General features: G+C 44.0%; 1 protein-coding gene across 5 annotated transcripts; it reads left to right on the top strand.

Annotated features, from left to right (window-relative positions):
- The first annotated feature begins 1,855 nt into the window (after nucleotides 1-1,855).
- FKBP4 (FKBP prolyl isomerase 4) lies at nucleotides 1,856-21,909 on the top strand. Of its 5 annotated transcripts, none has more exons than XM_075110252.1 (11): nucleotides 1,966-2,217; nucleotides 7,147-7,291; nucleotides 8,574-8,716; nucleotides 13,165-13,285; nucleotides 13,821-13,977; nucleotides 15,210-15,300; nucleotides 15,644-15,727; nucleotides 16,460-16,645; nucleotides 17,130-17,369; nucleotides 18,209-18,247; nucleotides 21,243-21,909. In XM_075110252.1, the coding sequence occupies exons 1-11, from the start codon at nucleotides 2,134-2,136 to the stop codon at nucleotides 21,339-21,341; spliced, it is 1,389 nt and encodes a 462-aa protein (XP_074966353.1). In that variant the 5' UTR covers nucleotides 1,966-2,133; the 3' UTR covers nucleotides 21,342-21,909. The 5 variants fall into 5 exon arrangements, with proteins under 5 accessions (XP_074966363.1, XP_074966353.1, XP_074966371.1 ...); XM_075110270.1 differs by having other exon boundaries at nucleotides 18,214-18,247; nucleotides 21,243-21,390; XM_075110242.1 differs by lacking the exon at nucleotides 21,243-21,909 and adding an exon at nucleotides 18,611-18,736.
- Nucleotides 21,910-24,452: the final 2,543 nt, after the last annotated feature.

Here is a 24,452-nt window from a genome sequence, read left to right as displayed (position 1 = left end):
CCAGGGCACAGATGATGAAGTATCTCCCGTGTGTTTTCTGTGCCTTTCCTAACAAGATCTGCTAGACCAGAACCAGCTTAGATGCTTCCGTGTTCCTCAGTGCATCAGGGTCCACATGTATGCACAGAACCAGCTTTGTACCTCCTACAGATTTAATCTGCAACCAAATTACTCATCCATGTTAAATTGCAGATTGAGAGCAGCTAGAAGCTTCTAGACAAAATGCACCCAGAAACTACAATTGCTTCTTTCTCTCTCTGCCTGCCCCCACTTATTCAGTTTGAAAGTGCATTAAAGCGTATGATTGCTTGGGGTTGAAATGCATGCTTTTTTCAGAAGAAACCTGTAGATTTTGCAGTTTACACCCACCTGCTGAAGTAACTACACGTTCTTTATCTAGGCTCTTTTGCTTTCCTTTGACATTGGTGGAGCCATCCTAAGGCTGCTGCAGTCACTGTGCACAGCTGCAACTTTATCCTGGCACAGAACAACTCCAGGTTGCACGCAGTCAGGACAGATGCAACATCCATGCTCACAGAGCAATCTGACACACTGCTGCCAAACCTCCTGCAGCCTTCCCAGGGACCCCTTCTGAACTGAAGAACTCAGCACTGCACGGGCCCAAGCCCTGGAATGGCAACGCGGTTTGGAAAAGCAACTCTGCAAACACTGAACAGCAGCCTATGAGCCTTTTTCCTTTTACCTTCAGTGACTAGTTTTGTTACCGAAGAACTAAACATGAGGCTGAAGACGCAGAAGCAGCCGGCGTACAACGCACACCCCCACTACCCTCCCCGCCCCCGCTCAGAGGCCATACACCGCCTGACCGCGGCTGCGCGGCCCCAGCTCTTTTTTTGGAGCCCACGGGGCGGAGGAGCAATTGCGGCAGGCAGGAAGGCAGGGCCGCGGCAACAGCAGCCCGCCCACCCAGTGCCCAGGGCCCGTCGGGAAAGCGGGAGGAGAGCGGGGAGAGGAAAGTTCAAGAAGGGCCGGGAGGAAGCTGCATAAAGCTGCGCGGACCGAGGCGGGGAGCCCGTTAGTGGCTTGCGGTGGAAGGTTGAAGGCGTTTAAAGCCTTTGCTTTAGTTATTTATACCCGAAGTGATTGATAAAGTCCTGATTTTACATCGTGGGAAATTGCAATTGATTCGGCCAAAAGTAGCATACAGCCCATGAGGCTTGTACATACACTGAGTAAGCCCAGAACCTGGTCTCCTAAATCTACACTTCATATTCAGAGGGGGCATCTCATTTTACTGATGCATACTCAAATATTCCTGCAGCATGTCAAGGCACAAAACAGTGCCACTTACTCTCATTAGAGTAAGTCAGACAGGCAAGCTACAGAGCTTGCACTGTACCCTAAGCATGTCTTCACCTCTCCCAGTCCAGGATAACGAACCAAGCACATGGTTTCTAACGGGATCCTGAACCCAGCAAGCAAAGGGATGCTCGAGCTTGTCACACTGTGCGCTACGATGCTTCCGTGCTCGCTTCCTACAACCACTCCTGTAGTCGTCCACAACCGCACAGTGGGTGATAAGAAGAAAACAAGCCCACGTGCCTCCAAGACTGCCAATACTGAGATAACAGGAGGGTTACTTTTACCCTTCTCCCCGGAATACCAGGGCAGGGGGCAGCGGCCCCTCTTCGCCACCAGGTCGGGTGCGCCTGCACCACCTGCGCGACGTGGGCCCCGCGCTGCAAAACCGCGCCCGCCCTCCCTCCTTTCGAGACTAAACTCTGCTCCTTCCTCTTCGTCCTCCTCCTCGCCCCCCCGCTCACGTAACGCCGCCAGGCGGCTGCCTCCCGCCCCTGCTGGCAACAGCCTCTCCACTCCCAGGGCCGACGCGCACTTTCACCCTGGTCCCTGGCACGGCCGGGCGCTTTGCGGCAGACCGGCTGCCTCTCTAGAAACTTCTCGGTCCCTCCCTCTCCCCTCCCTCCCCTCCCTCCTCCCAGACGGCCGGGGGCCGGCACTGCGGCGAAGGCAGTGGAGAAGGAGGCGCGCGGCGCCCGCCTCCACTGCTCGGAGCCGGAGGCGCAGCGAGGCACTACTGCCAGCCCGGCGGGAGGCCGGCCCCGGCCCCGCGAGGTGGCCCTTTCCTGCACAGCGGTGGCAGCGGCAGGCAGGATGACGGCGGAGGAGATGAAAGGGGACGGGGCTCCCTCGGAGGGGGTGGACATCACCCCCAAGCGGGATGAGGGCGTTCTTAAGGTACCCGGCGGCGGGCGAGCGATCCCCATCCCACCCCCTCGCGTTGACTCGGATGCCGGTGGGGAGGGCTCCGCGCGCCAGCGCTGGGGGCCCCGGTCCCTCTCGTTCGCTCGCTGGCGGGCGCTCCCTCAGCGCCCTGTCCCCGCCCGCCTGCCCTGCGGGGGAGGGGATGGGGCCGTTACCGGGCTGTCCGCCGCCCGGCAGTCTCGCGCTCCCTTCCCGAGTAAACGTTAGTGGTGGCGCGCGGGGAGGGCTTGAGGCCGTCTCTGCCGCGCACGCGCTGCCTGCCCGCGGGGCCTCCCACGCGGCGGCGGCAGCGCGGGTCGAACAGCAGCTCCCTGCTCCCACACCCCGGCTGGGGCCACGGGGAGCTGCGAAGGGGAGCGGCGCATCGCGCTGCGGTCGAGCTTCCCCCCGGGGCTCGCAGGGCTGGGCCGCGCTCTCAGCCCGGCTCGCAGGGTGCGGCTCTGCCTGCACCGCTCGTTTTGGGGGGGGTCCGGGTCCGCCCCCGCCCCCAGCACGTGTTTCGGGGCTTGGAATTAAAGATGGTGCCTGGGCAGATCACGTGCGTTTCGTATACGTTCATATCTGGTGTAGAGCAGTGCTGCGCTGTCTGCTTCTGTTTAAGGCTGAAAATGAGGTGCTCCGTCTCGTTTCCTTGCAAGCAGTCTCTAAACCCGAGATGGTGCACAGTACACGTGGGCCTGATGTAAATGCTCCCCGGCGGCGGGAGCCGGAAAAGCTGCCCGTTGGTTCGTCTTCAGTAGCTAAACTAGCTATTAACAAGCTATAGGTGAGGTTGCTGGTAGGGCTGGCTGCGGTCTCAGTTTGTGCCCTGTGTGGAGAAAACTGGTAAGTTGGCTCCTTTCCTTTGTACTGGGAAGTCAGTTGACAAGGGTAGCAGAATTGATATCGTGAGAGGGAGTTGCACTAACTTCCTCTGTCAGAAATTTCCTATTTCCATATCTCTAGAAACTTCTTTAGTCTCTTAAAAATTTGAACAATCGCTGGAAGCTTTTTTTAATCGCAGTGAAATTTCAGAACTCCAGGTTTCAGAAGAACAGCAGCACCACAGCAGAGACAAAATTCTGGCTTTAATTCTTGTGTTTGTTATAGAGGCGCTGTCTCCAGTTCAGGAAGGGTATCAGGGACTAGGTAGAAGATGTGTGGTTGGCTTCTATACACCACTTCCGCATGTTTCCGGCTAACATGCTTTGGTGAGAGTTTGTATTTTTTGCACATAGCACAGTACCAAGTTAGAATTCTCAGCTGCATGGCTGCCCAGGAAGCTGCCTGTGGGTCTTCTACATCGCAGATCCCTGAGCATGGTAAAAGGCAGTGGGTGTCTGCCTAGTCCATGCAGTACCCCCCTTTTGATGATGGGGAAGGAGCAGATTATTTTTTTTTTTTTAAAGGAAGGGAGGAGAAAAAACTGGCAAAAGAACTGAGGTTGTAAAACCTCAAAACAGGTGTGATTGTGAATTGATAAGGCAAAAGATTGTAGAGGTCATGAAGTACTGCCTGCATGGATTTTATTTTTCTAACAATTGCCAGAGTGCAGAATACACCCGTTGAAATCAAGGGTCTAACTCTTAACAAATCTACACCAATTTTGTACTAGTATCATTGCACTGGTTGTAGGAGAGGTTTCTTTGATCTGTTTATTAGCTTTGTATCAGAATATTATCTAGAGGTTTTCACCTGGTATAGCTGAATGTTCTTGTGCTATTTCTAGTCTGAATATTTAGGTTTAGAAATAAAAATATTTGCAATCACAGAATGAACAGAAAAATTGGGTTTCTTCATCTGAAAGGGAAATGTAAATCTTGTGGGAAATAGGGTTGCCGTATTGAGTATATGAAAAAAGTGAAATGTGAGTCTTTTGAAAATTAAATAAATGCAAAGGAATAATATTGTATAGATACTGAAAATGAGAAATTATTTTCTTGTTGGATAACTTGGTGTGATACTACAAGACTGTGGCATTTCGAAAATCTTAAAAATTTCTACTAAATGCAGCTATTATTTCAAAGTGACTGCAGATTGGCTGCTTTAAAATTCCTAGTCTGGATCCACTTTAAGATATATATGTGTGTGTGTATACATACATAAAAAATGTTATCTCTAAGCACAATGTAGCTTAGGTTGGTTACAAGATACACAGGATTTTCACATGTCTCTTCCCTTTTCTCTTGAGGGTGGTTGCTTGAATTCTTGCCTCCCTTGGGGATCAATAGATTAATTCTGTGAGGCTAATAATTGCTGTACCACTGAGGTGGTGCATGATAAGGGGATGGTGTGCCATGAGAGGTCAGGCATTGCTTTTCAACTGAGCATTCTCTCCCTAGGAAACTGAACAGGTAGTATTTTCTCTCTCTGCCTGCCTTTCCCTCTCCCTCTCTCTCTCTCTCTGCCTGCCTTTCCCTCTCTCTCCCTCTCTCTCTCTCTCTCTCTCTCTCTCTCTGCCTGCCTTTCCCTCTCTCTCTCTCTCTCTCTGCCTGCCTTTCCCTCTCTCTCTCTCTCTCTCTCTCTGCCTGCCTTTCCCTCTCTCTCTCTCTCTCTCTCTCTGCCTGCCTTTCCCTCTCTCTCTCTCTCTCTCTCTCTGCCTGCCTTTCCCTCTCTCTCTCTCTCTCTCTCTCTGCCTGCCTTTCCCTCTCTCTCTCTCTCTCTCTCTCTGCCTGCCTTTCCCTCTCTCTCTCTCTCTCTCTCTCTCTGCCTGCCTTTCCCTCTCTCTCTCTCTCTCTCTCTCTCTGCCTGCCTTTCCCTCTCTCTCTCTCTCTCTCTCTCTGCCTGCCTTTCCCTCTCTCTCTCTCTCTCTCTGCCTGCCTTTCCCTCTCTCTCTCTCTCTCTCTCTCTGCCTGCCTTTCCCTCTCTCTCTCTCTCTCTCTGCCTGCCTTTCCCTCTCTCTCTCTCTCTCTCTCTCTGCCTGCCTTTCCCTCTCTCTCTCTCTCTCTCTCTCTGCCTGCCTTTCCCTCTCTCTTCTCTCTCTCTCTCTGCCTGCCTTTCCCCCTCTCTCTCTCTCTCTCTCTGCCTGCCTTTCCCCCTCTCTCTCTCTCTCTCTCTCTCTGCCTGCCTTTCCCTCTCTCTCTCTCTCTCTCTGCCTGCCTTTCCCTCTCTCTCTCTCTCTCTCTCTGCCTGCCTTTCCCTCTCTCTCTCTGTCTCTCTCTCTCTGCCTGCCTTTCCCTCTCTCTCTCTCTCTCTCTCTCTCTGCCTGCCTTTCCCTCTCTCTCTCTCTCTCTCTCTGCCTGCCTTTCCCTCTCTCTCTCTCTCTCTCTCTCTGCCTGCCTTTCCCTCTCTCTCTCTCTCTCTCTGCCTGCCTTTCCCTCTCTCTCTCTCTCTCTCTCTCTCTGCCTGCCTTTCCCTCTCTCTCTCTCTCTCTCTCTCTCTGCCTGCCTTTCCCTCTCTCTCTCTCTCTCTCTCTCTGCCTGCCTTTCCCTCTCTCTCTCTCTCTCTCTCTCTCTGCCTGCCTTTCCCTCTCTCTCTCTCTCTCTCTCTCTGCCTGCCTTTCCCTCTCTCTCTCTCTCTCTCTCTGCCTGCCTTTCCCTCTCGCTCTCTCTCTCTCTCTCTCTGCCTGCCTTTCCCTCTCGCTCTCTCTCTCTCTCTCTCTGCCTGCCTTTCCCTCTCTCTATTGAGCTGCTTTCAGCTTGTGAAGAGTCTGACAGAAGCTGTCCACATTAGCTCAGGTTTGGGTGGAGGGTGCTGGCATTTCAGTTTTGTAGTCGGTTGCAGGGATGTTGGGAGGCAAAGTAGGAGATTGACTGTTTTTTTTGCAAGAAGTTGGAATTTGGAAAGGAAGCTTCCAACGGTCTGCTTCCTTTGGTGAAAAACATGATTGGTATTGAAGCATGACATTTTTATAGCTTTTCTTTAAAGGGGCAACACCAATCCATACTTCTTTATAACTGCCCTGGAACAAATGTTTGTATTGTATGAGCAATATCTTTTCCACGGCTCCGCAGAAGCAAGCGAATAGGGTCCTCCACTGGTTACCTTTTACGCAGCTAAAGTAATGCAGAGCTTTGGCTCAGAGCTAGATGGCTTCAATCAGTATTGGGAAAAACTCAAATTTTAACTTTAGGAATCCTGTTGCAGGCAAGGCTTCATATCCTTAACCCTATGAGATATGTCAGTATTATTCCCTATTTTTATATACATTTCAAATGAACACCAAAGAAATTGGCTGATTTTGCTGTTTGTACAGTGTAGATTTAGTTGATACTGGTTTTGCTATCTAGGCTGGGGACCTCTTGAAAAGAAAATCAAATACTTGCAGCTGTATGTGAAATTGGGGCGTTGGCAATCTGTGTCAGAGTTGCGGGGCGACAAAGTTAATCCTGTAAAATAATTTCTAAGTGTTACTGCATTGGCTGCTAGAACTAACCTGCATTGATTCTGTTAACCTTTGTTGAACTGTCTGGTTTAACTCAACTAATTTTAGATTACATGTTAGAATAGATGTTGTGTGGAAAGAACCAGCTCATTTTCTTGTTAAAATGCTTTGCCTAGAACACCAGACTCAGGTAATGATAGAGTGGTGGTGAGGGAAGTATTTGTATAAAGCAAAACAAACAAACAAAAAACCCCACCCCAAAACCTTGCTTGATGCTTTACCTGACTAGATTTCAAGAACATTTAAAATCTTCGAGGAAAGGTAAGTGACATTTAACTGTAGATGCCGAGATCTGTAAGCTGGTGCCAACTGTTGCCAATTAAGTTCTCATATCGTGGCAGAGCCATCTTGAGGTTCCTGCATTTGCAACACTGCTAATCTGTAGGCAGAATAGTCAATCCATTTCCAGGTAATGGTAGTAAACCTGCAAATCTTTTAGTTACTGAAGATGATAACGCATGCATTTAAGTAAATGGAATTAATGTCCAATAGGCAGACTTTGTTTTCATTGTTTTGATGTTGTTAACTGTTTTTCTCAGGTTGTCAAGAGAGAAGGCAGTGGGACAGAGTCTCCGATGCTAGGTGATAAAGTGACCGTCCATTACACAGGATGGCTTCTTGATGGCACAAAATTTGACTCCAGTCTGGACAGGAGAGACAAGTTTTCATTTGACTTGGGGAAAGGTAATACCTTGTGTCTGGTATTGATCAGTTTTGGTGATAACTGAGATGGGATTTCCTTGCATGTGTGGCTCCTTTGCAGGTTAAAGTTGCTATTTAAACTTGTTTTCAGATCTTAAGGTTTATTCTCTTAGAATATTCTAATCAGTATAGCTTTGAGATTTTTCTGAATGAGAAGACTGTGAAGCCCCTTGATGAGGCCTGCTGAAGAATTCTTGGGCCTCAGACAAAGCACTCCAGGGGAGCAAATTTGCCCTGGTGCATAATGATAAAGAGTAGGTAAATAGGCAGAATGTACATTTTGTTGATTTTTTGGGGTTTTTTTGGCAGAAGGCTCAGAATCAGGAGTACTTAATTGTGGCCAGATACTGGGACAGGGTGCACAGGGGCAGCTGTCAGCTGCAGCATGATGAAACGTACTCCCTTTTTCCCTAAGTTCCCAAATTAACCCAAATGTGAATCTTAGTGCAGAGGTGCACTGCTTTGTCAAAAGCCTACGTTTCTTGAATGCAAAAATTCTAATATCCTTGTTCCAGCAAATCTTATTACTCAGTCTGAGTTTCTCCTTTGCAGTTCCTTACCTGTCACTTTATTTGGGAGATGAATTCTACAGTGTACTGAAATTTGAGATGATATGAAGTGTACCTATTAATACAAGACTAATAGAAAGGCTGCCTGATTGAGTTGAAAGGAGCAGCAAGTAGGAGAGCTTGAGTAAGAAATAGGATTTTGTTACTTGAGGTTCCAGCTTCTGTTTACTTTGGGCTTTAAAAGGAATACCACTTCTCCTGCTTTCCTCCCCCTTTCTGTTACAAGTGCATGTAACTTTTAGTTACCACTCATGCTGCTCTTTGCCAACTTTGGAGTGCAGAGAGAAAAGGCTGTTGTTTTGGATTGTTTTCAAAAACTGAGCAGGCAATCTCTCACCCCAAGACCTTCCTCTTTGAAGAGCTTATTGTTATTTCCTCGCATTTGAGATTGTGCCAAGCACTTCAGCCTGTGTCTGTGTTCGGATTACTTGTATTCGTGTAGGCAAGGAAGTAAGGGGAGGAAAAGAATCACTACACCTAGAATGAAGACATTTAGCCAAATTTTGGTCTCCAGATAACTTTATAATTTGATTAGCGTTAAAACTGATGTACTTAAACTGGAGCAAGCACAAGTCTTTAAGTATTTTCTGCTACATCTTAGGTTTTGTATATTAAAAGTGGTGATGCTCAGTTTCACGGCTGATCATGTCTTTCATGTATGCCTAGAAATTGTGACTGAAATTTGACTTGCATAGGTGAGGTGATTAAAGCATGGGACATTGCTGTGGCAACTATGAAGGTTGGTGAAATCTGTCGGATTACATGTAAACCAGAATATGCCTATGGCTCAGCTGGGAGCCCCCCGAAGATACCTCCAAACACTACACTGATTTTTGAGGTAAGTGAGAGATGGTCACTAAAACTGTACGTTTGAAAAGGAAACAAACATATTTCACTGTAGAAAATATGTGACGTAATACCCTGTCAAAACAGGAATGTTAGGTTTTCTAAAGATTAAAATCTGGTCAATTAGGGTGGTGTGGGCAAAGCATATAGTTCTAGTCTGGCTGCCACTGATCTGCGGTGGCTCAGGTTCCCGTATTTTGGAGTTTTAAAAATATTTAGATTTTTTCCAGTGTTAATAGTTTTAATTTTACAGATATGGAATGATTCACTGTAGGAAAGTGCAGGTTGCAGGGGGCACTGCAGGGGAGGGAGGACTATCTCAGTGGTGGACTCTGAAGTAGGTGCAAAAATGAAATCTTTAATCCCCTTTCTGCTTCATAAGACTCCAAGTAATGATACTTAGGTTAAATGTTTTGAAGTTTTCAGCAACAGAAGGAGCAATTAATGTCCTCAGTAATATATTTTTCATACTTTTTTACTGTTGTCTGTGCAATGCTAACACAATCTTTTATGAGCTATTCAGGGGAGAAAAGAAATAATTACCCCATATAAACTGCTAGACTATAAAGTGTTTTGGAACAGCCCTGCAACTATGACCTCGGTTTTCTGTAGTGCCAAGCATTTTAACAAGCCTTGAAGCACCATAAAACCAGTTTGGATTCAGGTTTTTGATTACCAACGTCTGTCTGTGGATCCAGGCTACACTGGTAAATCTTACCATCACAAAGTAATTTGTATGCACTTAGTCCCTGTCACAGATTCAGCAGTCTTGAGTTTGGTGTCTGGGTAACGCTAGTTTTACAATTCACATGGACATGGAGGTGAACTGCATGTCTTGGTGAGCATGGAGCCAGTTAGCATGGACATTTCTTAACCTCACCAGCAGAGGACAGAATTTGCTTCCTAGTGATCTTTAAGGCATCTTCTGTGCCCCTCCCAAACACCCTTCCCAAAAGGGGGCGGAAATAGCAGCTGTCTTTTCTGATTTATTTCAGTAGTGGGAGTGGTTGCTCAGAATGCAGACACTCGTGTTTGATTTTTCCATAGAGGATGATACTAAAATGTTCCTGGAGCATGCTCTGTCAAACAGTCTAAACAGCGTTTTAGGAGGATCTATTTTTACTGTTGAAACATTTTAATTTTCCAAGAAAGATTTTTAAAAATTATTTGCACCAGAGAAAAGGCAGATGGACTCTTTATAAGTGTGATTTTAAAAATTACTTTGTTCTAAAATACTTAGTCAATGGAATGGACTCCCTGTGTTGGGGGCATAAGGAAAGTTTTTAAGCTCTGATGATTGCTCTAAGATTGAATGTTTTATCTAATATCTGAGAAAGGTAGAAACAGTTCATGGAGTAGGGATGAAAACCTATTTAGATTTTAATGGAAACAATGAACATCTGTTAAGAAAGATAAATTAGACGTACTTGGATATTGTATTTGTATTACATTTGAATAGTGTATTTGCGTTTCTTTTTTCCATGAAATTGTGAGTAAATAGCCTTAAAGATGTATCTTGCGTGAAAGGATTCAAAAGATGCTGCCAGCAGGTTGTATCCCAGGCCACTAAAGGATGAGAACTTACTCCTTTCCAGTACATAAAAAGTAATGCCATTATTTCTGCAGTTGACTGTTCAAAAAGAATATCTTGCAAAGCTGTTCTTAAACAACATTTTTAATGTATAAATCTGAAGATATTTATGACTTACCTATATTGGATCAAACTACACATGCTGAAATGCTGTGTGCTTTGCACAACCACAAGTGTTGGCTATGTGTAATATAGGGTAGGATTGAAGGGGGAGGTAAAAACACTAACATGTATTTACTATGTTCTGACCTGACGACTCAAATGCAAACTCTAGTGTTTTGGGTTTTTTTTTTTTTTGGTTGGGTCCCCACCACCACCCCTCCACCTTTTTCTGCTCACTTCATTTTGATTGAGAGAAAGGAAAAACAAACAGAACTTCAGTGTAGCAATTATTGAAGATGCTCAGCTTCTCTGCTTTTTACTCTCCACGTGCAGTGTCTCAAAGCTCAAGACCTACCTTAGCAGCATAATAAAGGATTCCTAAGGGGTTAGCACTAGTACGCAGGATGCTACCTCGTTGTCCTGCAACAAGGGATAATACCTAACCTTTTGATAAATGAAAACACTAACTGCAAGATGGGGTTTGTTTCATCAGAGTACTGCTGAGTCTGTCTGATACAGTTATCCAGATGCTTCACTTCCCACTAGGTTTTTCTAAATGATGCCAGTCTGACCTCTCCATCTTCTAGGTACTGTTTAGGTAGAAGTAGTGTTTCATTCATGACCCTTTATATCCCCTAATGCATGCCTGAGCAGTAATGTTAGAGGAGAAAAGGGAGAAAGACAGAAAAGCACTGAAGCTGCCCATGATGGTTTTGTGCTCCCCTAACAAAATGGTCTGCGGATGACTGGCCACAACAAATAAGCAGTGCCAGGTATGTCCTGAATTCGGGGGGGCGGCATAAAACTTGGATTCAGAAAGTTCTCCTAAATTTTAGTTAAGTAGGAGTGATTTCTGACTAGTACGACTCTCAGGCACTGAAAAACTCTTTCCGCTTTCTTTAGTCTTGCACCCGTCTTTCCTTTTTATTATTTAAAACAATGTCAGCATGGTTCCTTTGCAAGTGCCATCACCATACCAAAATTTTGTATGAGTTGCCTTAAAAAGGACCCTCTAAAATTTACATTAAAAGATTTTTGTAGCTGTGTCATCACCATGTCAGCGTTTGGTTATGACCTGAAATAATAGATGTCTTATGGTTTGGTCTGGGGTGTTTTGGGGGTTTTGTTTGTTTTTCTTTTCTTCCTCATGATTGCTTTTGCTGAGAAATATAAAAAGATTCTTCCATCGAATACTGTTGTTCAGGTAAAAACAAAAAGAGGAGGGGAAACCTGTATGGTCATCAGTGGTATGTTCTGGAGTGACTTAGCTTGTTTGAGACAGACTGAAGAGAAGGACCAGAATATTACTTGTTATTAGGTATCCATCAAAATAGAAAGTGGAAGTACTCTTTGTGCTGGTGAACATTCAATTCCTTTTGCGTTCCGAGTATCTTAAGTCCAGTGTTATGAACGTCCACAGCATTAGCACTGAACTTTTTTTTAATGAGTTACTTAGTCTAAACAATGCTGATTATAATGGCTTGCTGTTTTTCCTATGTTTGAGTAAAACAATAGTATAGCAAAAGATTTTTTTTTTCTTAATTTTATAGCAGCAGCAACAAATTTCGCTTGTGACTAGACTGTTTTCCCATCTTGTCATTGTACTCCCACTTCAGACTATGATTTGCATTAGACTTGGGAGGTTATATGAAGAATCAAGCTGAATAGTTATCTCCTACATTAACACCAGCTCTTAAAAATTCTAAACAATTTGTTGCAGCAAGAAGTTTAGATTAAAGGTGTTGTTGTTTTATCATTCTTCTGGAAATACTTTTTTCCCTGAAATGATCCCACAATACACAGTGATAAGGCAAGACTAGAGGGGAAAACATGAGTAAAGAGAGGACTGTCTCTGTTCAGGCATGCAAGGGAGAACGACACAGAGGTTTTGAAACCGTTGTCCTGTGGCACAAGGGTAGGAGGATGAACAAACATGCGGGTAGCAACTGAAGTCTGAAAAGACATTCTTGAATTTGTTTTAATATTGCAGTACAGGTATTTGGAATCAGTTTGGGCTCCATTCCAAGCACTTTCAAGTTGATCTGAATTTGACCATAAGTGGTATTAAGGGTATAATCAGGTCTTAAGGATGAGGATTGCATCTGTCATTTTCCTGCTTCTTTTGTCCTTGCATTACTTGGAAACCTCCCCAGCCCTTGGATGCAGTGACCCTACTGGTGATTCCACTTGACTGTAGAGGAAGAGGGTGTGACAGCTGCTGCTCAGTGTGGTAGCACTGTGAAGTGGCAGCTAAGAGCAAATTCTTCCTGGCTTTATGTGTATTTTCCCTCATATTAAAAATAAAACAAAAAAACCCCGCTCAAGCCCAAAAAGTACTATCCATACTTCTGCCTGCAGTCATTAGCAAAAATACTATTAAAGAAACCCATAGAATGTTTTTTGTATTAGTAGTCCCTAAGAATTGTGGCTCATGGAAGCTTTATCCAGAAGCTAGGTTCACAGTCCCTTCAATTAAAGGATCTAATTTGTAGTATTGGGAGACCAAGATTGTTGGAGAAAAAAGACATAAAGGCCTGAATATAATCTGAAACTCTTCAGTAGGTTTCCATCCAGTGTCTACTGAATACAACATCTTCATAGCTTTGGCTATCTATTACCTTACAGGACATTAACTAAGACAGTGGCTTCCTGAACAGCTATAGTTCCAAAGGTCTCTGGAGAATAAATCTTGTGAGTTATGAAATTAATGGGATGAGAATAAATGCAAGGCATTTTTCCCTCCACAGATAGAACTTTTTGAGTTCAAGGGAGAGGATCTCACTGATGATGAAGATGGTGGCATCATCCGAAGAATCCGTAAAAAAGGGGAAGGCTACTCCAAGCCCAATGAGGGTGCACTTGTAGAGAGTAAGTATGTTATACAAATAGTAAATGCGTTTGCCACGTGAGAGCACAGAACCTTTTTCCCAGTCTACAACACCTTGCAGTGAGAGAGAGGAATATGTGGCTTCTCTTCCCTTTACTAAGTAACTTAACAACCTAGAACAAGCTTTCATTCTCTTATGTCCAGTGAGGTTTACATTTTCCAGCAGCTGTGTTCTCTGGAGATAGTGAATCTGGTAAGTGCTTATCTCATCACAAAAGGTAGATGAGTCTAATAAGAAGTATTTCCATTTGCTGAGGAACAAGAGGGGAAGTAGTTCTGGCACTTGTTGGAGTGAAAAAAAAACCCACATAAATGAATGAAAAAAAGGGTTTATTAAGTTTAGCAGCAGAAGTTGTATTTGCTGCCAGCAGCCATCAAGCATAGGTAGCTGTTAAAAGAGAAAAGACTGTTTAGAAGGCGGCTTTGGCAGTCCCTATATTACCTGTACTACCTGCCCCTTACTATACATGGATATCTTCTGATTTTTCTCCGGATTGTTCTGTTTTTTGTTACCAGTCCAGTTTGAAGGCCGATATGGAGATCGTGTTTTTGACAGGCGGGAGCTGCAGTTCGAGATCGGAGAAGGTGACAGCTATGATCTTCCTCACGGTCTGGAGAAAGGAATTCAAAGAATGGAGAAATTGGAGGAATCTGTGTTCTATCTCAAACCCAAGTATGCTGTTTCTGATCTTTTGATACTTGAAGGGCTTACACTAAGCATCTGGCAAGAACTAAGTGTTTTGTTATAATGCCTTTCAGCTTTTTTCAGTGCTGTAGTAAAAACTTGATCAGCCCCAAAAGATAGATGTATGAGAAGTATGAAGCTAAGACTGCTTTGCCACTAGGTTGTGAAGTAGTAGCACTCCAAAGGAAACAGTACTGACTGTGCATATGAAGATACCCTGAAGAACAGCCTCAGAACAGGGAAGGAGCTGATGAGCCTTCTGAGGAGCCCACTGTGATCAGATAGCTAGTCCTTAGGTGACGTAATTACTAAAGAGTATCAGAAATCCTTTGTCAGCAGAAGACATTCACTGGTATTCTGAAAACCTTTTGGAAAAAGGCCTTCAGGATTCCTCTGAGATACAAGGCAGAGTTATATCCAAACCTTGGAGCATTATGGGAATTCTCTGGGATGAGAACAGCTAACCTGAGGCATGTGACTGACCAACATTGTAACCTTAAACAGTCTTGGATATAAGCGGGATTTTCTCTCTGCAGTGAGAGCACACCTGAAACAAGTGGAGTTTGCATCAATTGTTTCCATCAAACTTTAATTTCAGTTGTTATTTTAAATTTTTTAAACTGTAACTGAACCTGATGGGGGAGAAGAGAAGCAAGGCAATCTGATCTTGAGGGGTTTCCTGCTAATGTTCAGCTTCTTCCTGGAGTTGTAGCACAGAGCCTTTCATGTACTGTTAATCAGCTGATTGGCAGTATATGAAGTGTACAGCTGTTCACTTAATCTCTGTATTTATTGTTGTCTTTGCTTTTCTAAGAATAGTACTAAAATACAGGTGCTCTGAAGGAAATATCCAGTTTCAGACTGTGAATATAAAGCAAGATATGTATAACTTGAAAGTATTTTTTCCCTTGATGGAGAGATAAATTGATTTTCTTTCACATAAGCTGAAAAAAAAAAGAATCTGTAACCTAGAGATCAATGAAATTAACCCCAGGTTTCTCCAGCTTTCTTCTACCTTGTGCTTGCTAACCTTAGAATAGTATCCAGAACTCCTAAAGCCTTTGTTTTGTAATAATGCTGTATAAGGATCCTAGATTTGCATGAGTGTGTTGCCTCCAGCTTCCTATGTAGAGAATATGGCTGTCTGGGTGGTTTTTGAACTCTTTTGGTTTTTTTTTTTTTTTTTTTGTCTCCATCCGCTCCTCACCCCCATCTTACAGCTATGGTTTTGGAAGTGCTGGGAAGGAGAAATTTCAGATCCCTCCAGATGCAGAGCTGCAGTATGAAGTGAAACTTAAAAGCTTTGAAAAGGTAGGAACAAGAGGTGAAGTCCCAAAGAGATTGGGAGGTGGGGGAAGAAGTGTGAGTGCAGCTTAAACAAGGATGATGGAATCCTGGAATGTTGATCTGAAATAGGGGAGCCACTGTTGTCAGTGGTGGCACACTGGGAGCTCTTGGCTGAAATTGTCCTTGTTCTTACTGTATCCCTGTCTGTTGCTGTCAGTGTCCCCCCTGCTCTAGCCCGATTTCCAGTAGCAGTGCAAAACTCTGCTTTGGCAAACCTATTTCTACCATATTGTTAGTGGGAAGCAGCATAGCTACTTGGTTTTCCCAGAAGCTGTGTAATTGACTTGAACTGTTTCTATTTGGGTAGGCTAGAGAGTCTTGGGAAATGAACATAGATGAGAAGCTGGAGCAAAGCTACATTGTGAAGGAGAGAGGCACTCAATACTTCAAGGTAAATTACAGTCCCCAAGTAATAGTAGCATTTCTTAGTCCGTGTCATAAACTGATAATGATGATTACAGATTCTGTCATTTCAGAGCAGTGTTCATGGTATTCTCTGTGACTTTTTACAGGGAAGATGGGAGGGGACAGTATCTTAAAAAAGAGAGAGCCTCAGAGTTGGAATTCCAAAGAACTAACTCCTTAGGGAGTTAGTTTTCTGTGTCAAAGCAGTTTGCTTGTACCTACAGATAACTTTGGGGCATACATTGAATAGTAGCAAGACTACAGTATCTTAAGTTCCTACTGTGGGATAACGCTGTGAATGAACAACATTCATTTTGGTAGAGATGTATGGAGAAACTGTTTCAAACAATTTGGCTACCTAAAGGCAGACTTTCCCACTATTTTCATGACACAGCAATAGTTGTGCTGTTTTGAAAAAATGCTCCATCTTCCTTCTTTTGTATCAGAAGTTGAAGATAAGGTGGGAGTTGAGAGTGAGGTATCAATGCTGGCCTATACCCCTAGCATTAGTGGGGGAGCTAGTAGGTATTCCTGAAGATTTTCTGTTCCTATGCAGGAGTAGCTTGCAGAAGCAGTATATTTTTGATGGTAGAAGTTACTTTCTGATTTGTCTGAACTACTTTTCAGATCATCTGCTCATGGTAAGATGAAGGGGAGAGAGAGATATAAAAGTTACTGTGTGATGAGCTGTGTGATAATTGAACTGCTTTGTTTACAGGAGGGGAAATACAAACAGGCAGCATTACAGTATAAAAAGATTGTGTCATGGCTGGAGCATGAACCAGGACTCTCTGATGAGGAGGATACAAAAGCCAAAAGCTTGAGGCTTGCTGCCCACCTAAATCTAGCTATGTGCCATCTCAAGCTGAAGGAATACTCCCAGGCTTTGGAGAACTGCAACAAGGTAGTAAAGGTTTGTTTATTCTTAAGCTGCACAAGCAGTCTGACAGTTTTTCTCTTGCTTTAAGAGTTTGAGGGATACCAGGCCATGTGGTGTTTGGCCTTTCTTATCAGCTAGCAGAGCAGGTTATTTTTGTAATAATTGTCCTTTGAATATCATTTACTAACTTCCTGCTACATTGAGAATATTTAAGTATTTAGAAATGAGAAACTCTGAGAAAGTAGTCATGTTGGCAAAGGTCCTTCAGAGAGCTTGAAGGGAGAGCCAGAACTAAATCTTAGACTGGCCTGTTCTCTGTAAAATAGCCTACTATATTCGGTCCTCTTTGTACTTACTTCTACTGTATTCAACTCAACTTATTAGTAAGCCCTGACAAGACTCATAAATTACATTGGAAGGTACAGTTTCTCACAGTCTCTGGCGTTCCAACTGCATATTATTTAAAAAAAAAAAGTAATGTGATTTTTGCTTTGGATTTTTAATGCAGGCACTCGAATTGGACAGCAACAATGAAAAAGGCCTCTTCAGGCGTGGAGAAGCGCACTTGGCAGTCAATGACTTTGAATTGGCCCGGGGAGATTTCCAGAAAGTGATACAACTTTATCCAAGTAACAAAGCCGCCAAAGTGCAACTGGTAACTTGTCAGCAAAAAATACGGGAGCAGCATGAGAAAGAGAAGAAGATGTACGCCAACATGTTCCAAAGGCTTGCAGACAGAGACTTAAAGGTAAGTAACACTATTCCAGAAGACTCAGAGGTGGTGTCATGGGTTAGACAAGGAATAGTGTTTTACATATTCAGCTTACTTCTTAGTATGGAGAAATATAGTGAGAGAACACTCAAGTAGCTTCCTCTGGGGGCAAAGACTGGAAATAGCCAACAGCCAAAATGATTAGGCCATCTTGTTTGAACAAGAAAACTAGCAGTGCCAAGCATTGCACACAATGCTTTTACTTATTTCATCTGATTTTGCAACTGACCAGGGTTAATCAGAAAGCAAATGAAGTGATGAGATGCAAACATGGTAACATTCAAGAACTGAAAAAAAAGTGCCTCTTATCCTTGAACTGATCTTCTAAAGAACAGTCTGTTCTGGTGCCAGGGTGGCCAGTCTACCAAGTCCTTATGTCTGTCATACAGATGATGCTGAGCACCATCTTTGTTCTCATGGAGACATTAAGATGTTGATGTTCTTCATCTCAAACGTCACAGATTGATAATGAAGTGTCAGAATTCAGACTGTCAGAAGATTATTCTACTCTATGGATGGCTTTCCTACTAAGCTTTCACTAGAATTTTAGTAAATGCTACTTCAGTTAGCAATGGCAATATTTGAATACAGGTTATTACAAGGTTGTATCAGCTAGCAAAATAGATTCAAAGTTACTGGTGAGAATCACATATCCTAAGAAAATATTGTGTTTGTTTTCCTTAAATCTGATGGTCCAGAAGGACTAGATGAACCTCCAAGACAAATCTGGGATTTCTGTCAGACTCAAATTTTCTCAGTGCAGAAGCTTACATCTTGTGAGATTACTTTCACAAATCTTTGTGTCACCTTCCCAGAATAGGTGTGGAGAACTGAAGCAAAAATTTGTCAGATTGGTATGTCAGTTTCCTACAGTTAACTGTCAGTGAATCTGTCCAGGGGCCTGTTGTCCTCAGATGAGTGTATCCTGACAATTCAGGCATCTCAGGCTGTCAGCTGACAATTTCCTACATGAAACACTTCACAAACCTGTCTTCCCCTCCCTCAATCTTCCAAAATGAGATATACCTGAAATGAGTTTATCTCCCAGAGGCAATAGGAGATGTATCCTGTTCTTCACCTCTTACTCTGCTAAATTAGTCATACAGTGACGATACAGTAACACCTAACTGGATGGTTGGGTGGGCAAGCTGTTGAGTTTGTGGTTTTTTTTTGTTGTGGGGTGGTTTTTTGATATGTTTTTTTTTTCCTCTTCAAAGAGTAGCAGTAGTTCTGTGGATTTGGTCCTGCTTTTCATGGAGGATAGAAAACAAACACAAATGCAGACGTCCCCCACTGATTCTGCAAGGAAAGTGTCATTATCCATGTAGTTATGTATCTGGATAAAGTGGCCTGATTCAACAGTCCTTGCTTATTGGAACCTGTAAGAAAGTATTCTGTCCTTTTAGATGTTGTCATGTATAGCCATGAAACCTTAAGTTTCGGTAGGCTTTAATGAAAAAATCTGAGGAAGATAAAGATACAGCATCTAAACTAGACTTACTTCACTGTTGAGCATCTTCATTTTTGAAAGGGCAGGTTTTAATTGCCACCTGTCAGGCACTGGTGTGCAGGTTCCTTTCAGCTAGCACAGCTGCTGGGGATCTGGCTTCCTCTCTTAGGCGTGAGATACAGCAAGATCTGCTGTTCAGAGAGGAAGAGTGGATTGCTGAAACAAGCTATATCACTAAAAGTATGAAAGGGCTGCCTTTGTGCTTTTCAGAATGTATACCTCAGCCCTAAGACAGATGGTAGAGTTGTATTCTTGGCAAAAGACAGACTCACAGTCTTTGCAGACTGTTCGGGATACTACAAAGACAGCTTAGTTTCAGTTTTTCCATCTACTTCAGACAGAATCAGTTTATAGAGTCATAGAATCATTTAGGTTGGAAAAGACCCTTAAGATCATCGAGTCCAACCATTAACCTAACACTGCCAAGTCCACCACTAACCATGGTCCCTAAGTGCCATGTCTCCATGTCTTTTAAATACCTGCAGGGGTGGTGATTCACCCGCTTCCCTGGGCAGCCTGTTCCCATGCTTGACAACCCTTTTGGTGAAGAAATTTTTTCTGATATCCCATCTAAACCTCCCCTGGTGCAACTTAAGGCTGTTTCCTCTCATCCTATCTCTTGCAGCTGTTCTTCACAGGACTTGTCCTCTAGACCCATCACCAGCTTTGTTGCTCTTTGGACAGGCTCCAGCACCTCAATGTCTTTCTTGTAGCAAGGGGCCTTAAACTAAACATAGTATTTGAGGTGTGGTCTGACCAGTGCCAAATACAAAGGGGCGATCGCTCCCCTAGTCCTGCTGGCCACGCTATTTCTTATACAAGCCAGGATGTTGTTGGCCTGGTTCATTCTTCTCCATAGTTCGATGATCTTGGGAATGTGCATGTGTTTACACTCGTTTTTTTTCTCGGAGCCATCTGGCCTACTTCAAAATGGATTTGTATGAAAAGGGATTGATGGAACATGGAACTGTAAACAAAAGATGCTTACTCCCCATGTGAGTTTTTGGGATTTTTTCTTGCAAGAAGAGATGTTTTCCTGTTAACTGATATAACATGTTGCTTTACTCTAACTCCAACAGTGTCTCTGTTAGTGGTGGTAGAAGTTGTTCAGGAGTCTGGAGAAGAGATTTTGTTTACCAAATGTCTTCTGATTGCTGAGAAGGGAGCTTGGACTATAGTTCTGAAATTCCTGACATCTGCCTATCTCCTGCATCAGTAGTTCTTTTAATGAATTTGAACAGTTCACATGTGTAAAGTGTGAATTTTTAAAGGTCAGAATGCTTATCACCTTATCTGAAGCCCAGGATTCCTAGCTAACAGATTTTCTCTGGAGAGGAGCCTTTTCTCTGGTGTACTTCACAGAACGCTCCTAAGGATGAAAGGTTGGCCTTTGATGCCTGGATGTTCTTTGGCTGTAGTTTCTTGTTGCAGCTAAGTTGATGTACCATTTCAGTTTAAGGATTCTGCCCCTCTTTCCCCTCCCCCAGCAGTGCATACATACGGTTTTGCTTGTTCTTGTCTGGCTCTCATCTAACCTCACAATAAAATGGATGGTTCAGGGTGCTAGGCTGAGAGGTGGAATAGCAATTTCATTGCACTATCTTTCGAGATGAGCAGGACGATACATTTCTACCTCCCATTACTGTGTTTGAAAATGGTTGCAAGGTCAGGATGTGCTGGTTATGTCCTGTTGTAAAAACTGACCTCTGATCTTTACCACATGGCGCTCTGCCTTCCACGCCTTTTTAGGTGGACTGGAGGGTACAGCAAGGAAGGGGGCTTTTAGAGCAGCCACCTTGTCAGATTTTCTTCTGGCTAAGCTCTTACAGAGGACATCCGAGTGACTCTTGTTGAGTTGAAGCCATTCTGTATGAAACTTGTCCAACAAAGATATCTCTTTGTATCTTGAGTCCAAGTGTGCCTCGTACAAGTTGGAAGTGGGGGCATGATATGGGAATTGCTGAAATTGAATCACATGGAAACTGAAGCAGGATGAAAGCAGTTCTGTGCAGAAGCATCCTACATTACTTTCAGTTTGTGGGAGAACTCTTAAAGTGTTATGTGGCAAGTGTGCACTCATCACATTATGAATCATAACCATCTAACACCAGTATTATTTCTCAGCCTCCTCTAAACTGCTCCTGGTTTCTTAGATTTGTAAGAAATGCAAAGAAATTTTTTTATTTCTCTTGGCTGAAGGTCCTAATATATTAATTCAGTCTTGCAGGGAGACAGGTATCCCAGTGATAAGAATCAAACATTTGTGGGTTTGTGGTATTGCTTGCAAATGCTAGCAGTGTTGTGTAACAAAGGAATATATTTTTTGTTTCTCTACTTAGTCAGCTGCTGCTTTTCAAACCAGCCACACTGAAGATGAAGAAATGAAAGATGAGCAGAATGGAGTTGAAGATAAATCGGAAGTTGACACAGAAGCATAAAAACAAACCCTATTCCATTAGTTTTGTAAATGAAAGAATTTCCAGTGAATTAGACCTTTATTTTTCTACCTGGTTGGACAGTGGCTTCAGGGGAGCAGAGGCTGAAGCCACCATGCCACAGTCAATTACAGCTTTATATGTCTGTTGAAGAAGCTGAGTGGCAGGATAAATCTGGTTTAATCCTAGGGACTTTATTTATTCATTCTGCCTCTGTTACTGTTTGGGTTCTGTCTGGATTTACTCTGCTTGGTTTATTTGCATTTTGCCATTGGTGTTTGTCTCTTTCTGGTTCCAGCTCACTTTAATGCCAGGGTCTGCTTCCTTAACTTACTTCCTTGATTTCTTTCAAGTAATCAGCCTTTTCCGTGAGTCCTCACATGAGACTTGAGAACAAATTGGCGCTCCCAGTTCTTCTGCCTTGGCATTGCACCCTTCCCCCCCGTTCAGCAGGGAGTCCCTTCCATTAAGTGTTGTAACCTTTCTTGTATGCCTCCTCTTTGCAAATTGCTGAAGGTGAAGACTGTGAAGTCACAGCTTAAATAATAAAGCTCCAATTAAACTCAAAAAACCAGAACTTTTTGTGGTTTTTTATTGGAATTTGCACAGAATTAAGAGAATTTTACTGTCCTTTGGTCATTCAGCATTTTCTCATCCACATAGCTGTACAGCAGCTACAGTGTCTGATTATTTTTGTGTTGTTTGTTCATTGCCATAGAAAATTCCCACGATAATTGATACAGTATTTACCCATTTATTTGCAAAATGAAAAAATACGTTGCTGAAAACTGTACAAAGCAAGCCTGTAACCTATGCATAGAGCTTATTTTCGGTTTGTATTGCTACCTTCCCCTCCACCCTCCATGTTTTAAAACCGGACCAGAAAAAAGAACCATTTATTTATACCTGAAAGTGACCAGCTTTGAAGAGAAAATAAGTTTTGATGGTTTAACACATCAAAATACTTCTGATTCCTAATGAACTGCAAAATTCTGAGTGATTCTAATGCCTGCTTATCCCCATCTCACAAGAAAGCTATTGCTTGATACTCTGCTTCTTTCTGCAGTATGTTTTGTGTCTTGTTTGGGGGCAGGTGTGCTTTTGGATTTTGTGTGGGCTTTTTGTTGGGGTGGTTCTTTTGTGTGCAGGTAGTTTATCCTGTTAATATAGTGTTAAACTCAGCATCTACTCTGTCCTGTTCTGAGACCCTCTAGCAGCAGGGACACTATTTTTGCCTGCTCTGCAGGAGGAAGATAGATATGTTCCTTTTAAATACAAAAATTGATTTTCTGCAGTGAGAAAAATGTTTTGTCTTTCCATGGCATGGGATGAAATTGTTAGTATATTGCAGAGAGTATCCCTGTTTTAACATGAATGACGTCTGACATCTTAGGTTGAATTCCTGGTTTCCCTTGCTAAGGTAAAAGTACTGTATAAGCATTTATTCATGGGGTTCTTGGGGACTGGGAGGTTGCCAGTACCAGCCCCTGCAGCAGCACCACCTTAGGCCTGGCAGCCATGTAACTGAATGGTCACCAGTGGCATGCTGTCCAGCCTCCAGGCCCAAGAGTTGTTGTTCACCACCTGCTGTGGGGTTAGAGCTCGCCTAGGCGAGCTGTGAAATGCACTGCTTGCTGTCTGCGTGGTGTAGCGATGCTCTAAACTTCAGTGAGGTGGGGGTGGGATAGTAGAAGAGGCAGGATAAAGTAGGTAGGTCCTCACACTTAAGGAAATGCTGATTTGATTTGCAAAAATCTTAGCGTTGCTAGGGAATGCAGGTGCTTTTCTCGAGTTCTAACTCTTAATATCGTCCCTGCATACGTGAAAACTTTCACCTTGTACCAAGGCACTGCTAACTCTAAGGGGCATGTTACAGAGCTTACAAGGTGTGAACAATGTCAACTGAAGCTACAAGAGGGGATTTCCAAGCACAGAAGAACATTAAGGGGAGCAGGAATGTCAAGCAAGTCTTTTTCTCTAGCAAGGGAATACCTTGTTTTGTTGGCAGTTAACTGGAAATCTGAGCCCCTGTGGCTGAAACTGTTGTTGCTGTGAAAGTAAGCATAGGGCCAAGTCCTAATGATTAATTCTTGAATGAGAGTTTTCAAGGATCTTCCACAGGGATGGCAGTTCTTGAGCATGTTTTTGAAAGCAAAAATTGAGATGATAGAGCATCTAAAAAAATTCCTAGAGTCAACAGTGGATAGGTTAAGCGTGAGCAATCTTGAGTACTATTTTGCCCTTGTTAGTACATAACAGACTGAAATGTTTAAGACTGTAAATCAACTAAGGACAGTAAACATGCTCTATTTGGGCACCTGAAATCAGGTTCTGTGCTGTCTTTAAGAATGGGTCTAGCTGCCAGCAGAAGATGGCATGCTAGCGTTTATAAGTGAGGTCATGCATGTAAACTTCAAATATGAACTAATTGTTATGTTTTTACAAAAAAATAAATGCTTAAAATAAACAATTACAATACTGACTTTGTAAGCCACACACATCTGTGGGTCTCAATCTACAAATCCTTCATCCTGTGCAGTATTCTTGTGATAGCACAGTATTCCTGGAGTAACAGGTGCCTCACAGTTTGCTCTCATCTGTGAAAGTGGGAACAACCGATCCTTGCCCAACATGCCCTGGAAGCATGAGGGAACTGCTTGGTGCTGTTCGGTGCAGGACCGTACCCTCGGGTCTGGCCAGAAACCACACAGCGCGGTAGGGAAGTGGTTTTGCTGTTGGGACGAGTTGGATCATGTGAAACGGCAGCGAGGCTGGCGGCCGCAGGGCCCTAGGCCTGGCAGGCCACGGCTGTGCCCGCCTGGCGAGCGGCGGACAGGGCGCCTGGACCGGGTAACGGGGCGAGCGGGCGGGCTCTCGCTCCGCCGGGCAGGCGGCACAGCGGCCGCAGGCCCGGCTGCCCGGGGCGCCAAGGCAAAAGGCGCGCTGCGGGGCGTGGGGTGGAGCCGGCCCGGCCCCTCGCCCTGGCCTTCGCAGCTGCCCGCCTCCGCTGGGGGAAACCGGGGCCGCGGCGAGGCGGGGCGGCGAGGAACGGCCGCGCTGATGGGTCCCAGCGGGAGTGCAGCGCTGCCGAGCTGCCTGTCGGGATCCCCGCCC

This window comes from Phalacrocorax aristotelis, chromosome 1 (assembly GCF_949628215.1).
Source record: "Phalacrocorax aristotelis chromosome 1, bGulAri2.1, whole genome shotgun sequence".
Classification (NCBI taxonomy): domain Eukaryota; kingdom Metazoa; phylum Chordata; class Aves; order Suliformes; family Phalacrocoracidae; genus Phalacrocorax; species Phalacrocorax aristotelis.
This window is presented reverse-complemented; position numbering and strand designations above follow the sequence as displayed.

What these genes read in the sequence shown, in the direction of transcription:
- FKBP4 (XM_075110242.1), top strand. Translation starts at nt 2,134, where the DNA reads ATGACGGCGGAGGAGATGAAAGGGGACGGGGCTCCCTCGGAGGGGGTG. An exon ending in AACTTAAAAGCTTTGAAAAG is followed by an intron (nt 15,301 to 15,643) that starts GTAGGAACAAGA and finishes CTATTTGGGTAG; the next exon opens with GCTAGAGAGTCTTGGGAAAT. An exon ending in AGCAAAAATTTGTCAGATTG is followed by an intron (nt 18,248 to 18,610) that starts GTATGTCAGTTT and finishes TCCTCTTCAAAG; the next exon opens with AGTAGCAGTAGTTCTGTGGA.